Genomic DNA, 16624 nt, shown 5'->3' with positions numbered 1-16624 from the left:
GAGTGTGCCCAAAGGATACCCAAAGGACACCCGAAGGATACCCTAAGTGTGCCCAAACTATACCCGAAGGATACCCTAAGTGTTCCCAAACTATACCCGAAGGACGCCCCAACAATACCTCTAAGTGTACCCAAAGGACACCCGAAGGATACCCTAGGGATAGCCCAACGATACCCCAAGGATACCTAAGGATACCCCAGTAGGACTCGAAAGACACCTCAAGGATACCCCAATAATAACACAAGGACACCAAGGATACCAACCAGGAACGCCCCGAAGCAAGGTATAGGCCCAAGGACAACTTCCAAGAACACTCACCAAAGGCGATCAAGTTAATTACGGAACCGGGAGGTACAACGCACCGCAGCATCCGGAGTGCCACGGTGATCTGAGGGAATACAACATGTGGTTTACGAAGAAAGGGGGAAGACGGTACAGCAAAGAGAGCTGCACCGTAAGAGAGCGAGCGCCCCAAAGAAAGGACATAACGGTATCGGGCAAAAGGAAGGCACGCAACCGAGGTTTCATGTATGGGGAGCCTGGCGACGGTCGAGCACTAAAATTCAGAACACCATCATGAGCACACGCGTCACTAGAGCCGAGGCACGCAGGAGGATGGCGGCCCTCCAGGAACCTCGCCCGGGGCAAGGATGGTCGGAGACCCGGCCTACCCGAGCTCCGCGGCGGGCCCTGAAGCGGACCCGAGACGAGGACTCCGCACCGGAACCAGTGGTGAGCTCCGACAGCGACGTGGAGGTGATCGGCGATCCCGCCGTCGAGGAAAGGAAGTGGCGACTCCGGAAGGCGGCGGCGGGCGGTCGGATACCGCGCGGGACGACGGACGTCGGAGGAGAGGAGCTCCCGAGGAGCCACGCGGAGGCGGTCTGTCGGGCCACCGAGGAGTCCCAAAAGCGGTTCCGAGACCGGGAGCCGTCGGTCGAGGAGCAGGAACGGTCGACGGAGGAGGAGGCGAGACGGCAGGCGCGGCTGCGGCAGGATCATGAGGCGGCGGCGGCGCGGTGGCATGCCCGCTTGCGAGAGGCGGAGGAGGAAGAGCGACGTCTGTGGGAGGCACCGGTGGAGGACGCGTGGGAGGTACCACTCACCCCCAGATACGCGGCCGAGGATCCCAGTCCGAGGGAAGAGGACGAGGACGAACCATGCGCGCCATCCCCTCCGCGGTGGTTACCCGAGGTGCCACCCACTCCCCGCTACGAGGGAGAGTGGCTCACGGACGGCGCTCGAGACGGCGACGATGGAGCACCGTTGGCCACGCCGCCGTGGAGGCCGGCCCGGCCACCCACGCCGCGTTACACGGAGCCACGACGACCGGAGGAGCAGACACAGAGCGAGGAGTCGACCGCGCAGCCGATGCCGCAACCGCAGGAGGAGGACATCCACCAGGCAAGGGCGGAGGAGCCGTCGGTGGTGCGGACGGAGGTGCCAGCCGCGCACGTGAGCCACAGCACACGGGCGTTCGAGGCCGAGGGCATGCGGTGGCGGCAGCAGACGGTGACGTGGACGTGGCCCGAGGGGCCCGCGACAGGACCTGCGAAGGAGGTGCCCAGGATATGGGAGGAGGGGGTACCCAAGTTGAACCCTCGGGACCCCCGGACGAGGAGCCGACAGGATGCGTGGGTCCCGCCGACACCAAGTACGGGCCCGCCAACACCGGCGACGACGGCAGCAACGGGGGAGGCGGAGTCGCCGGAGAAAGGACCGTGGGTGTGGCCCGAGCCACCGGCCATCCAAAGACCGACGTTGCAGCGGCAAGACTCGGACCCCGGATCGACGCGCCCGCGGCCGCAGTTCATGCGGCAAGTTTCGGCCCCGGAGGAAGGCGGTTGGCGCGAGGTCGCCAGGAGCGAGTGGCCGGTGGGTATCGAGGAAGCACCCGCGGTCGCGACGGCACGGCGGAAGGGCGGCAGGCGGTGCGTCCTGGTCTGCGAAGGCGGGAGGAGGTACCGGGTGAGGCTCGGAGTCGCGGGCAATCGAGTTTTCGCACAATAAATAAATAAAAAAAAAAAAGAAAATCACAAAAACAACACAAGGGTTTTCCAAAACAACAAGAGAAGGGGTGCGGGGCCAAAAGTTTGATTGGGGTGGCTGGAAGAAGAACGGGGCATGCATGGGCCACTCCAGCAACCTGTAAGTCAAATGGTCTTAGTACAGGAAGAAGAAATGAACGTCAATTACTTACCTGCTGTCCCGGTTGCAAAGTGAATGCGAAGTCCTCTCCGCACCGGCTCTCGAGAGCTGCCAATATGGAGTCCGACGCAGCCGATAGAGGACGAGTGAAGGGCGAGAGAGGACGAAAGGAGAGAGAAGGATAAGATGAGAAGGAGTAGAGGAAATGTAAAAGGAACTTACCCATGAAAAATTGCAAAATCACCACGAGCCAGGGAAGGGGGCGCCTCGATAGGCGATCGATTGGCATTAGATGAAAGTGCGATCGATGGGTACACGTCAAATGGTAATATCGGCCCAAGGTGAAAATATCGCAACGAGCAGGTGGCAACGCCGCACCGTCGATATCGATAACGCACATCGATCACGCACGAATGGTGTGACCAGGCGGAGGAAGCGAATAGAAGGAGTAGAACGCAGCAATGAGCAGCGAGCTGGGGATCGATAGCCCAGGAGTATCGATGTCCCAGTGGGAACACAGGAAATATCGGCGCGGGAGATTTAAAGTTGCTACGAGGAGGATGACCCCGCTGTAGAAACTCATGGGAGTTAAGAGCGTCGAGGGAGCATCGAGGGAGCAACGAGGGAGCGCCGTGGGAATCACAAGGACTCAAAGGCTAGGATAAGCAAGGAAACGCCGGAGAGTAGGAACCAGTCTTAAATGTTTCCCGAAGTAAGGGGGGAATGTGAGGAGTTGAATAACTCCCCACAAATAGAAGCAGCAGCAGATGGCCGGCCGCTTACCAGATACGCGGCGAATTCGCGTAGTAACGGCGCGGCGAGGAGAACGAGAGAGTTTGGAGACCAAGGGTGGAAATCGAGAGAGTTTGGAGACCAACGAAGGAGAGCGAGAGAGTTTGGAGACCAAGGATGGAGATCGAGAGAGAATGGAGACTTCGCGGGCAGAGCAAGAGTGCCGTGTGCAAAAGCGGATAACGGAACTTCTCCGGACTTTGGACTCTCCCGTGAACTTTGGACCGGGAGAAGAAGTGCCACATCTCGGCAGTGGAGTGGCACACAGGCGTGCCACAAGCATCGTGGGAATCAGCAGGACGGCAGCAGTGGGCGGAGCATCGATTGGAAGCGGTACATGAAGGACAAGTGGGTCAACCAGGAGGCACGGACTTTGGACCCGGAGTGGAGAGATCCAGCGTGCCGTGCGCAAAAGGGGGAGTAACGGTTCCCGGAGGCCCTATATAAGGCCGCAGAGCGCTGGCAGCTGGATCAGTCGATCACGAGGAGTCAAACCTTCAAGATCAGCCAAAAGTACCAAGTGAACAATCAGTCAAGCAAATAATCTACGAGGGAGCTACAACCAAGCGAGTCGTCGGAAGCAGCGCCGTGGGAAGCACACAAGGAGCGAGATCGCCACGTCGAGACGTTCGGGTTTGGGACATCAGGAATCTCCGAATTGAGACACAAGTGGCTGAGTTCCGGAAGGCATCACACGGCTAAGTCAAGGCGTTCGTTTTCCAACTTTGTCACGACCACACCCTGGCGAGTCGCCCGGCGGGTCTGTCAGAGACAAGCGGAAGAGTCCTACGACGAGGAACCGTCAGTTTGGGGAGGAAAATTGTCTGAGACCCAGCGTACCTTGCCCGACCAAGCAGGACCTGGCGTGACGGACGAGCGGTAGATCGATTTGCGGTTTCAAGAGGCGAGCGCCTGGAGAGCCCTGCGATTACCGGCGAAGTTCCTGAACAGCAACCGCCCAACTCCCCGAGTGCCAGAACGACAAGCTACTGGTCAGGAGACAACGTAGAAGACATCGGCAGCGACGCCAGCAGACATCTCCGGCAGCCACGTTACCATCGCCGCGCGTAGCTCATTGGGGAGCGCAGGCGCGTCACGGACGTTAAGCAGTAGGGTGAAGTCGGGTGGAACGTTCGTCTGCGCTAGGCGTAAAGCGAAGTGAACTGCTAGGCAGCCTCCTGGCGACAGCCTGGACTGTCAGCGCGATCTGAGCAAGAACCTAGCGGGACCGTCCGGGACAGAGCAAGGGACAGGTATTGCCTCGAAAGGCGTCGGCCTGGAGAGCAAGGCTTGTTCACCCTAGTCTGAGAACGGTGACGCTTCCCTAAGCCCACAAGGCCGAACTCTCTGCGAGTCTAAGGCGCAACAAGCTACCCCGAGGCAGCGCGTCGGCGAGTGAGCAAAGGCGGCCACTACGAGCGTCCCGAGACCCAGGAGCCAAGCGGAAGCCGAGTCAACGCGTCGACAAGCCAGAAGGAGGAGCACCAGCAGCCGGCGGAACCAGAACAAGGAGATACAGAAGCCAGCATAGCCACACACCCGCTGTACCAATACCACGAGAATAAATCCCACTGTTGCCATTTGAACCCATTGTTTTCTCACTGATCTACGGGGCAGTCACGTCATATAAATTTGGTGGGACGAACACACAATCTTCTGAGCTAGCCGCACGAATCTCGTAGCGAGCAGACATACAAAATCAGTTCGTTACACTAGATACTGCAAAAGAACTGGAATCAAAATATTCCTGGTATTATTTGGTTTCCTCAGTGCATAAAATATTAATGCATTCTCCAGATGTTATTCAATATGCATTAGTTTCAATTGGAGAGTTATCAGAAGATAGCTTGACTGCGGAGTCAAGGAACAAGGACGTTAAGATGTATCGACTTAATCATACACACCACGATTAGCCACTAATAAAGACCTTGTATATCGGTTGTTATTAACTTCAGATCCTTTCATAACCGTAACGTTATTTACCTAACAAGTGTAAAACGATTCTTCCGAAACGTGTTTGTGATTGGTTAGAATAATTTGTTCAATAATATTTTTCTTTGCATTTAGGGTATTCAATTGCGTGGCAAAAGTGTAAACTTTGTAAGTTTGCCTGACGAGAATTGTGAACGCTCTCTATTTTAAAACCTAGTTGCAGGAAATTGACGTACAAAGGAAAGATAACTTTTACATTTTTGTATTGCTCCAACATATAAAATCTAGGACTTTATTAACTTCGCTCTCAGACCATCGCCCAAAACTGTGGCTCCTACAGTTTTTATGCTAGAATAAAAATTTTAACTGAAATGTATTGTTCTCATCCATACCTATCGATTGACCCAAAAAAAGTTTGCCACGCCCGCTTTAACGCCCACAAACCGCCCACAAACTTCAAAAAATCGTAAATATGATCGCGGATATCTCATGCTAGATACAAAATTTTAACTGAAATGTATTGGTCTTGTCAATACCTATCGATTGATCCAATAATCTGACTTTGCCACGCCCACTCTAACGCCCACAACGCTTAAATCTGTCTACCGCCGGTAGGTGGCGCATTTGCTGCTTGCATATCTCCATTTTCCTTTGGTCCCTTTACCTGAGTAACGGGTATCTGATAGTCGAGGTACTCGACTATAGCGTTCTTCCATGTTTTATTATATTTTGTATAGACAGATAAATTAAAATAAAATATCTTCTGAGATTTCCTTACCCTGAAAGTATGCAATTGAATTTAAGCTTTAAAATGTTATTTTTTTTATTTTCGGGCTTTAACGTATGGTTTTTGCCTTTTTTTATTATTTTATTTATCTTATTGGGTCTACATAGCAGTACAGAAATTTTCGGATCAACATCCAAGATCAACCACTGTGCAATGGAGCAGGGACCAATGGCTCGCAACTTACAGGGACGGCAGCCCACATCGCGAATCCGAGGATTCTGCTTTAAGCAATACATGTTCGTCTCTACTCTAACGGATGGGAAGTAAGTTGCCATGCCCTTATAGACGAAGGCTCCGACGTAACGCTAATGAACGTATCTAAAAGACCACGCAAGGGGCGAGCCTCTGCAACATTGGAATATTCGGGGACAATAATCGAGTTATTTATGACCTGATCGGAGTACGAACCGTGAAGGACCTAAGGCTACCCAAAACGTCCGTTGGTTTGTCTTAGCTTCGATGTATGTCACCATCTAAGAAACATCCCAGTAAGTTAATATGCGAGCACAGAGCCGAAAGTTATAAATGGCTTGGACAACAGATTGTAGCCAGAACCAAGCTGGGTTGGGTCGTGTTCGGGAAATACTCAGAAGAGCCAGGCCAGAGAAACTGAGTGCATTTCGCCGAAAAATGGCAAGATGGTCTATTGGATGAATTGGTACAGGACTACATCACTAAATTCCGGCCGGGAAACTGAAAGATCGAAACTATTGGCTACACGGCGTGTAGGCGAAATGGTTGAAACCAGACTGCTATGGATGGCAGATTATGTAGCTCTGCCAAAAAGCAAGAACATAGTTATAAGAAGACTACTATCCCTTGAACGAAAATTGAAGTCGGACCCAGAGTACTTTAAAAGATATTGAAATCGTATGAAACTAAGGGGTACATCAAGAAAATTAAAGTGGATGAGATCAAGGTGGCCGTCAAAAATAAATGGTACCTTCCCCACTTCGGAGTCCGAAACCCCAAAAAAAAAACCGGGAAGGATTGTGTTCGACGCTGCAGCAGAAACAGAGGGAGTGTCTCTAAATTCCACGCTTGTGAGTGGGCCAGAAGAATTAGACATAAAAGAATCGGTGTGTGTGTGTGCGGATATAGCCAAATTGTTCCAGAAAGTCAGGATAAGCGAAGCAGATGTTCAAGTTTACGAAATGCAGGTACAATTGAGTATGAGCAGACCTTTCCTGAAGCCGTCGATGCCATAATTAAGAATCATTTCGTAGACGACTTGGTGCACTGCTTTTCGTCTGAGAATGAAGCTGTAAGGATCACTGTAGAAATTGTTGTTCGAGTAAGGGGAAATTTGTTTCCAACTCTAGTACCCTTAATAATGTATTTGCTGATGGTGTGTGTGATTAGGTGCGCTTTGACAAGAAGGATTTTTTTGACCAAAAGGTATTGGGAATGACCTGACCCACCAACAGCGATGAGTTCTGGTTTTCGTTATTAGTCCATTGCCGTAAGGTGGTTCGTCGGGCTGCAAAAGATTGTAAGACTTGTCAAATACAAAAAAAAATTCTGAATGGAATCCTCAGATGGGGCAGCTCCCTCGCAATATAGACTTTCCCCATTTGTGCGCCCTTTCTCTTATGTAGGAATCGACTACATGGGACCGTTTCTTATAGTAAGTAGGAAGAGAATTCCTTCTGATAATGGAACCAACATAGTGTGCGCGGAACGAGAACTAAAGATAGAGATAGAGTAGATCGCCTTATACAGCCTAATTTTTAAGACTGAGAATATAGTAAGCGCTCGGCCGCTCACACATATTTTTCTATATGACCCATCAGACGATCCGATAACCCCCAATCACTTCCTTTTAGGTACTGGAGGAGGACTTCCAGCCTACACGGAAAGACTGGCGCATTGTGCAGCAACTCGCACACTCATTCTGGCGCAAGTGGGTAAGCAAATATCTTTCAGACCTCTGTCGGTGAACGAAGTGGTGTATGTCCATGCCACCACTTGAAGTAGGAAACGTTGTTATCGTGTGCAATGATACAGTTCATCGTTCGCAATGGAGGAAGGGAAGAATTACAGCCACTATGCAAGAAATTGATGACAAGCTACGATCGGCCACTGTACGCACCAGCTCAGAAGATTTCCGCCGCCCAGCTAGTACGCTGGCTAATAGCCCATTCATATAGAGGGTGTTTCCACTTCAGCGATCAAATTTTTCCTCCGTAAGAAATACAAGTGTAAGAAAGAGAAGGGAAAAAGTCGCTACAACTCGCTGCAGCGATAAATGGAACAGCTACTTGATTCAGTATTCCAGTGTTTTGTTCAGTTCTTATTTAACGAGTTTAGGTGATTTTTTTTACTTGGCGTTTCGGAATTTTTTGAGAATGAAATGCATTTAACCTGCAATGGCGCCGTTATAAGGAAATTTTTGTCAGTGCAGACCCAACGGCTCGAAATTGATCTTAAAAAGAAAGCTTGCTATGCTCATTTATAAGGAAATGACCAACCGTCAGCTAATGTCCTTCTTGGCAACATCTGGTACATGTTGCACCAAAACGTACGTTATTTGTCTAAAGAACAAGCCATTTAAAATGTTGTTTAAAAATGGATGTAGTCAAAAAACAGTATGCGAAGAAGGTGCTATAATAACTTAACTTAACTTAATAAACTTGTTGGTTCTGAACCTGTTAGTATATTTTGACCTCTGATCAAAATCTCATAGTAAGAAACGGACACACATGCTTGCTTCGAACATTCCAGGGATAGGCGTGGAAGACAAAGCGTGGAACTTAAAATTATGGGGCATATTAAGTTGAAATTTTTATTTCAAACAGAAAATAAAACTCACATAACTTTACACGGAGAAACTATTGAAGCTCCTTATTTGGATTGCGGTTTTAGGCGCAAATGTTCGCGATCGGAATCAACACATACCATTTACCATCTTGCATTTCAGGAATCCACCGACAACCAAAAGGAATATGTCAAACCTTTAGCACTGAAATATAGCCATGACCGTAAACTATGTCTCGTCTAAACCATGTCTCGGAAACTATAAAAGCTAGAAAGTTGGGACTTGGCATGCAGATTCTTGAGGTTCTGAGAGAGCGCAAGCTTATTTTGGCAGGGTCCCACCCCCACAAACGCCCATACACCCACGCTAAAACCTGTCTAGCGCCCACATGCCAAAAATTGTCAGAATCGGACCATCTATTAAAAAGTTACAAGCAGGTAAAGGAATCGACGCTAGGTGGCGCTGTTGCGGGGTGTGCATTATTGTAAACAGTCGCTTTGCTCCTTGTATACCTCAATTTCCCCCCACTTCTTTTAGGTGAGTTACGAGTATATGATAGTTTAGGCCGTCGGCATACTAAATTCGTCGGAAAGCATGTAACAGGTAGAAGGAAGCGTTTCCGAATATAACATATATATATTCTTGATCAGAATCTCTAGCCGAGTCGACCTAGCCATCTCCGTCCGCCCGTATGAACGCTGTGAACTCGGAAACTATAAGAGCTAGAATGTTCGCCCACTCTAATGCCCAAAATCGATCATGACAATAAAACCAGTCCGAAGCGCGCATTTTCTTCTCGGTTTGTAAAAATTTAAATGAGAGTTAGTTCTTATTATCAATACCCACATACATGCCAAAAAAATGAAATTGAAATCATCATTGTAACCATTCATTATAAAGTTATAAGCAAATAAAAATCAATATTTTGTAAATTCAATCGAGCTTGATACCACATGCATCAAATAAGCTGTTTTCACTAATACGCCAGTTGGCTAGTTGGTGTTTTAAGCTAGGTGGCTTTAGGTGGCGCCAGCCACAAGCAAAATAATATCTCCATCCCTCTCGCACTCTCTTTAGTTGAGTAAGGGGTATCTAATGGTCAAGGCCATTGACTATAGCGTTTTTATACCCGTTACTCGTCGGAAAGTATGTAAACGCTTTCTTACCCCATAAAGTATATATATTCTTGATCAGGATCACTAGCCGAGTCGATCTAGCCATGTCCGTCCGTCCGTATAAACGCTAAGATCTCGGAAACTATAAGAGCTACAATACTGGGATTAGGCATGCAGATTCCTGAGATTCCTCCGCAGCGCAAGTTTGTTTCAGCAGAGTGCCACGCCCACTCTAACGCCCACAAACCGCCCAAGACTGTGGCTCCTACAGTTTTGATGCTAGAATAAACTTAAATGTATTGTTCTTGTCAATACCTATCGATTGACCCAAAAAAAAATCGGCACGCCCATAAAGCTTAAGTCTGTCTGCCGCCGGTAGGTTGCGCATTTAAATCTCGCTTTGCTGCTTGCATATCTCCATTTCCCTTTGGTCCCTTTAGCTTAGTAACGGGTTTCTGATAGTCGACGTACTCGACTATAGCGTTCTTCCTTGTTATTCCCTTGCAAATGGTATAATGATTTCAGTCAGAAGTTTGCAACGCAGTGAAGGAGACGTTTCCGACGCCATATATATATTCTTGATCAGCATCACTAGACGAGTTGATCTAGCCATGTCCGTCTGTCCGTCCGTTTCTACGCAAACTAGTCTCTCAGTTTTAAAGCCATTGGGCTGAAACTTTCCCAAAAGTTTTCTATCTTTTGATGGTAGCATATAAGTTGGAACCAGCCGGATCGGACCACTATATCTTATAGCTCCCATAGGAATAATCGGGAAAAATTTTTTTCTTAATTTTTCTTTGGCAATTTTTAACGTATAAACTCCTACGCTTGGAAATAACATCACTGTGGACGGCAGTACACGTAGTGGCGAAGCGCGCAAGAGAGCGTGCGAAGACAACTACTATATATTGCCGCAGAATTGAATATCTGCGATTATGGTCCGATGGCAACGAGTGATACACCAATCGAAAGGTATTGCAAAAACTAAGAAGATTGCATACCAAGACTTTCGAAATATAAATTTGTTTGGGAGAAAAAGCGGTGAAAGTGTAAAAGTAAAAATGTAGAAAATTGGAGCTGCTGGATACGGTGGGGATAAAAGACCCCGGTTGTTTACCTAGTTTTATTCTTACTGAGAATACGCGTCGAATGACACCTCATTTGTTGAAATCCGATGTCCCGTTCAAAAGTAATTCAAAAAACAAGATTTTCTTCTTCTTCCCAACATGAAAATGTTTGTCCCTTTGCTTGTGGGTTTGTATGCATCCCATCTTAGTTTTAGGGTTTTGGAAACCCTATGGGTGTATAAAGCAGCTTGAAAGAGAAAACGTTTGTTCTACGACTTTTGGAAAAACCCGCAAGTTTAGCGGTAAATCAAAAAAAAAGCCAGATTTAAAATGCTTATAGTATCTAAACAACTAATGCTACAGAAACGTGCTATATAAAGTTATTTTTTAAAGCCACTTTTTGACTATTTTCTCAAAATAGAGTCGAACGATTTCTTTTTAAATTTTAAATCATATAGCCCTTGAGATTCCTCAACTTTTAATATATAACACTTTTTGCCCTAAAAACTACCGTTTGGAAGATATTAAGCGATAAAAAGTGCAACTCGTTACAGCTCCGTATACGTAATATTTCATACTTATCGAGTAAACAAGAAAAAAACCAATTTGATGAAAAATATTCTTTCTAGATTTTTTTATACGGAAAATCTGTTATGGTTTTAGGGTTCTTTACTTGCATGAAGCTAATCGAAATAGGAAACTTGATCTATTTGTTCTACCACTTTGGAAAAACCCGCTAGTTCGGCGGGAAATGTAAGAAACGACAGATTTCTCTTGGAATCTGAAACTATACAGCCCTTGAGATTCCAAACTTGTGCTAATAAAATAGGTAATTGAAGCGATAAAACTTGTTGTGCCTAATTCAAGGTGGCGTTCAGCTAAGATTAGGGGTCGAATCTGTGTGTTTGGTTTTTCAATAGCCAAGCAGATGCGGACGACTCCTAGTCATGGTATTGGGGTACTTAAACTCTTGAGCAAAAAAAAACTTCTGATATTAACAAAAACACCTCTTAACGAGGTAAAAAGTAGTGGCGAACGCGCCTTCAACAAAAATATCTGATATCAACAATTGTGACGAAAAATGATATTACATTCGATAAAATAAATAAACTATATTATGTTAATGTATTCGGCACGCTACAACAGAAAATTTACGTGTAGGTAAATAAATATTTACTGTTGCGGGCCGAAATCATAAATTTAATATAGTTTATTTATTTTATCGAATGTAATATCATTTTTCGTCACAATTGTTGATATCAGTATTAGGACCGATCGGAAAATTGGTGGGAAAATAATATGAAACAAATTATAGCTTCGGTGTTTTTTAACATAGATCTTCCTTCGCATGGAAATAACATTTTTTTATTAGTTCTGAATTTCGAATTTAATTTTATCAAAATCGGACGACTATATCATATAGCTGCCATAGGACCGATCGGAAAATTGGTGTGAAAATATACAAATTACAGCTTCGGTGTTTTTTGACATATTATCTTATACTATTGATAATATCATATTTTGTATTTTTAAATTTAATTTCGGCAAGCCGAAGTTAACTTCCTTTCTTGTTTTTTTATTGAAATTACTGTATCACCAACATTTTTTCATCAATGTATTCTGTTAAATCATTTAATTATAAATAAAAAAAAGAAAATCTGCAAACTCTAGAATATGCATATCTATTATATATATCATTCTATAATATAAAAATATTATCCTCGAGTTGTTTTCAGATTCACATTGCAAAGTTATATGGTGTTCAACCTAAGTCACGTTGGTTTTTAAGGAATCACTGTCTATCGAGGATATTCCATTTGGGGTTGTGGGCAGTGCTGCCGTTTTGTCCTTTTACCGGACAGATCTGTCCTATTTCAAACTGCCTCAGCCATAAAAAATTCAAACATATCTTGTCCCTTTTTTGCCTTTCGAACTGAATTAATTATTTCCTTTTAATCGAACTTATTTACTGATGGCCACATTAAATGGACTTTTGGGTGTCGTTCTATAGTTCTGAATACCGATCGGTGTATGTAAGGTCACTAGTGTGGTCGATAAAACGAAATCTTGTTCTCACCCCTTCACATGGCTGGTTTAAGTGTACAAAAATGTATTAGAAACTAACATTTTTTTGGTTGAGTTTTGGACCTTGCGAAACGTCCTCAAAGTTTCTTAAAAAATAACTCATGCTCCCCGACTTTGTCAACTCTCGTATCTCGGTCATAATGAATACAAAATTGACAAAACATACCGAAATGTTTTTGGCAGGAAAACTTAAGTCAAAATAACAACGGACTTTCCATCCAAGCCAGGGACACCTATATGAACACAATATGTTTAATCAACCTCAACAGTGCGTAAGCTTAGAAACCATTTCGCACACCATTGGTCACACAACTTCTTTACCCATCACAATTTCTGTCGACTTTCAAGATGTGTAAGCAAGCAGATTTATCAGATTTAAAAGATTCCAGTAAAAAATAATTTCAATACTCTAACAAAATAAAATAATAAATTTACTAATGATTAACTAACGTAAGGTTTTTTGTCGTTTTTTTTTTAATATTTGTCCTTTTTTCCCACTTTAATTTGACGGATCTGTCAGGTCTTTGAAGCAGAGTGTTGGCAGAACTGGTTGTGGGGACGGCCCTGCTTTAAAAACAATTACATATTGTTTCGAATTTTTTAGAGTGCTTAAGGAGGTGTAGGTTTTTTTTTACAATCCTGTGTTAGGGTTTTTATTTATATGATAAAAGCAAACTTCCCTAAGATTTTCATTAGGCTTTACTCAAATAATTGTAAAAGGGTATATTAGATTCGTCGGAAAGTATGTAACAGACAGAACTTCTGTCACAGAAGGAGGCGTTTCGACCCCATAAAGTATATATATTCTTGATCAGGATCACTAGCCGAGTCGATCTACCCATGTCCGTCTGTCCGTCTATCCGTCCGAGCGGATGAAGGCTGAGATCTTGGAATTAAAATTTGGCTTGCAGATTCCTGAGCTTCTTACGCAGTGCAATTTTGTTTCGGCAGCGTGCCACGCCCACTTGAACGCCCACAAACCGCCCAAAACTGTGGCTCCTACATTTTTGACGCTAAAGTTAAAATTTTAACTGAAATTTATTGTTCTCATCAATACCTATCGATTGACTCAAAAAAAAAGTTTGCCACGCCCACTTTAAAGCCCACAAACCGCCCACAAACTTCAAAAAATCGTAAATATGAACGCGGATATCTCGGAAAATATTAAAGATAGAGAATAAAGATTTCAGATTTAGATTCCGTAGCCTTGAGGGCAGCGCAAGTTTGTTACACGAATATGCCACTCCCACTCTAACGCCCACAAACCGCCCAAGCCTGTGGCGCCCACAATTTTCATGCTAGATAAAAAATGGAAAAAAAACTGAAATTTATTGGTCTCGTCGATACCTATCGATTGATCCAAAAAAAAAAAATTTCTCCATTTCCCTTTGACCCCTTTAGCTGGGTAACGGGTATCTGATAGTCGAGGTACTTGGCTATAGCGTTCTTCCTTATTATATCCGTTACTCGTAGAGTAAAAGGGTATACTAGATTCGTCGGAAAGTATGTAACAGGCAGAAGGAAGCGTTTCCGACCCCATAAAGTATATATATTATTGATCAGGATCACTAGCCGAGTCGATCTAGCCATGTCCGTCTGTCTGTCTGTCTGTCCGTCTGTCTGTCTGTCTGTCCGGATGAACGCTGAGATCTCGGAAACTATACGAGCTAGGCTATTGAGATTTGGCGTGCAGATTCCTGAGCTTCTTACGCAAGTTTGATTCAGCAGAGTGCCAAGCCCACTCTAACGCCCACAAACCCCCTAAAACGGTGGCTCATACAGTTTTGATGCTAGAGCTAAAATTTTAACTGAAATAAATTGTTCTCATCAATACCTATCGATTGACCCAAAAAAGGTTGCCACGCCCACAAACCGCCCACAAACTTCAAAAAATCGTAAATATGAACGCGGATATCTCGGAAATTATCAAAGATAGAGAAATGGGCTTTCAGATTTAGATTCCGTAGGCTTGAGCGCATCGCAAGTTTGTTACGCGAATATGCCACGCCCACTCTAACGCCCACAAACCGCCCAAAACTGTGGCTTCTACAGTTTTGATGCTAGAATAAAAATTTTAACTGAAATGTATTGTTATCATCAATACCTATCGATTGACCAAAAAAAAGTTTGCCACGCCCACTCTAACGCCGACAAACCGCCCACAAACTTAAAAAAATCGTAAGTATGAACGTGGATATCTCGGAAACTATCAAAGACAGAGAACTGGGATCTCAGATTTAGATTCCGTAGCCTTGTAAGCAGCGCAAGTTTGTTACGCGAATATGTCACGCCCACTATAACGCCCACAAGCCGCTCAAGCTTGTGGCGCCCACAATTTTCATGCTAGATAAAAAAAAACCGAAATGTATTGGTCTCGTCAATACCTATCGATTGATACAAAAAAAACTTTGCCACGCCCACTCTAACGCCCACAACGCTTAAATCTGTCTACCGCCGGTAGGTGGCGCATTTCAATCTCGCTTTGCTGCTTGCATATCTCCATTTTCCTTTGGTCCCTTTAGCTAAGTAACGGGTATCTGATAGTCGAGGTACTCGAATATAGCGTTCTTCCTTGTTTTATTTGGCATTGCCAAGACTTCAATAATTATATTGCAACCCAATGGGTCGCTTTGATTTTCACCAGGAAAAAATGCATGTTCCGATAGCAGCTCTGCTAGAGTACAACCCAACGTTCACATGTCGATGGCTCTGCCATATTTCACCCCTAAAATTACCTCAGGATCGCGATAAAAGCGTGACTGTACCTATGTGTATATACGCTGATTCTCGAAACAGGATGACCCAAAGTTAATTACCTTTATACCAGAACGACCCTGTTGTGTTAATAACACATTTTCTGCTTACATATCGCAATGAATATATTTTAATATAGTGCATCCAAACATTGAAGTAGAGAGTGTGCAATCTTTGATACCAACTGCAAACTGAAGCCCTTGAATCCATTTTTCTTAATCAGTTCCTAAAGCTTAATACTGAGCAGCTTGTTACGTACGTCCCCATACATAGATTCACCCAGCGAAACAACATTATGAGTCGGAGGTAGGGGCACAAATGACAAGTATGCAATTCGGTAGATCTCGGGTGTCGCGTGGCCAGAACATCGACCACGATCTACGTGCTGGTAACCATACTCCGGTAGCTTGCAAAGTGCACCAGCCGGCCATTGACTCCTCAAATAGGGGAAATAGAGAAACAGTACCCCCAGGTGGGATCACCTAGTTAATTCATCCAGTATGAGAGGCTAGCGAAAGCTCTAGTCCGGTATAAATGATCCTATCCAAATAGAGAAGACAGACAGAATTTGTTATGATCTCTCTGTTAGTGGTTTAGAAGTACAACTCCCATCGGCGCAGACCACGACTGGAAGAAGACTGGTGTCCAGAAGGATGTCTTGACCGTTTCCCAAGGATCAAATTTACACAAAAAAATGCACTGATTACCGGTCCTGCGAACGACTGCATCATGAAGGAAGTCCACCTGCAAACTCTAAAGGACGTAAAGTACAGGTGAACTACGTATCTGGCCTAAGGACCCCAAGATGGGTAGCAAAACATCCAATGTGGCCGATAGTACCGCCAACGTGGTAAACACAGTGTAGATCATCGATCATAAGCACGATATCCAGGATGTCAACACAACGCTGCAGCTTGTCGTTGGACTACTCCTGGTCCTGGTCATCCTAAAAGTCATTAAGGTGTACAAACGACCAACAAATACGTTGAACAAGAAAATGGAGCTGCACCGACCTGCCCCAGCCCGAGCATTAGAACTGACTTGTGCCTTAGTGGAACTCCCATACGATACATATTTAAACTCCCATAGTGTTATTTTTTTTTGTAACGTAGTTTTTGTGTTATGTTTTTGTGAACCGCCAACTAATATCGCATATATATATATATACATATATATATAAGCCCAT

At 45.1% G+C, this 16624-nt stretch overlaps 2 protein-coding genes across 6 annotated transcripts in view; both read right to left on the bottom strand.

Annotated features, from left to right (window-relative positions):
• LOC119559635 (rho GTPase-activating protein conundrum) overlaps window positions 1-16624 on the bottom strand; it is a 155618-nt gene that overhangs the window by 12063 nt on the left and 126931 nt on the right. The gene's annotated exons all lie outside the window — the stretch shown is intronic.
• On the bottom strand, window positions 5-2451 carry LOC119559636. Of its 3 annotated transcripts, XM_037872682.1 has the most exons (3): window positions 2371-2401; window positions 2201-2256; window positions 5-2146 (listed from the first exon to the last, which is right to left on the bottom strand). In XM_037872682.1, exon 3 carries the CDS (start codon window positions 2128-2130, stop codon window positions 1186-1188), a length of 945 nt encoding a protein of 314 aa, XP_037728610.1. In that variant the 5' UTR covers window positions 2131-2146; window positions 2201-2256; window positions 2371-2401; the 3' UTR covers window positions 5-1185. The 3 variants fall into 3 exon arrangements, with proteins under 3 accessions (XP_037728610.1, XP_037728613.1, XP_037728611.1); XM_037872685.1 differs by having other exon boundaries at window positions 2201-2451; XM_037872683.1 differs by having other exon boundaries at window positions 2201-2438.

Source organism: Drosophila subpulchrella, unplaced genomic scaffold (genome assembly GCF_014743375.2).
Source record: "Drosophila subpulchrella strain 33 F10 #4 breed RU33 unplaced genomic scaffold, RU_Dsub_v1.1 Primary Assembly Seq27, whole genome shotgun sequence".
NCBI classification, from domain to species: domain Eukaryota; kingdom Metazoa; phylum Arthropoda; class Insecta; order Diptera; family Drosophilidae; genus Drosophila; species Drosophila subpulchrella.
The sequence above is the reverse complement of the archived record's forward strand: the minus strand, read 5'-3'. Positions and strand labels throughout refer to the sequence as shown.

Coding starts and splice junctions, on each gene's coding strand:
- LOC119559636 (XM_037872682.1), bottom strand. CDS start 2,130: ATGCATGCCCCGTTCTTCTTCCAGCCACCCCAATCAAACTTTTGGCCC.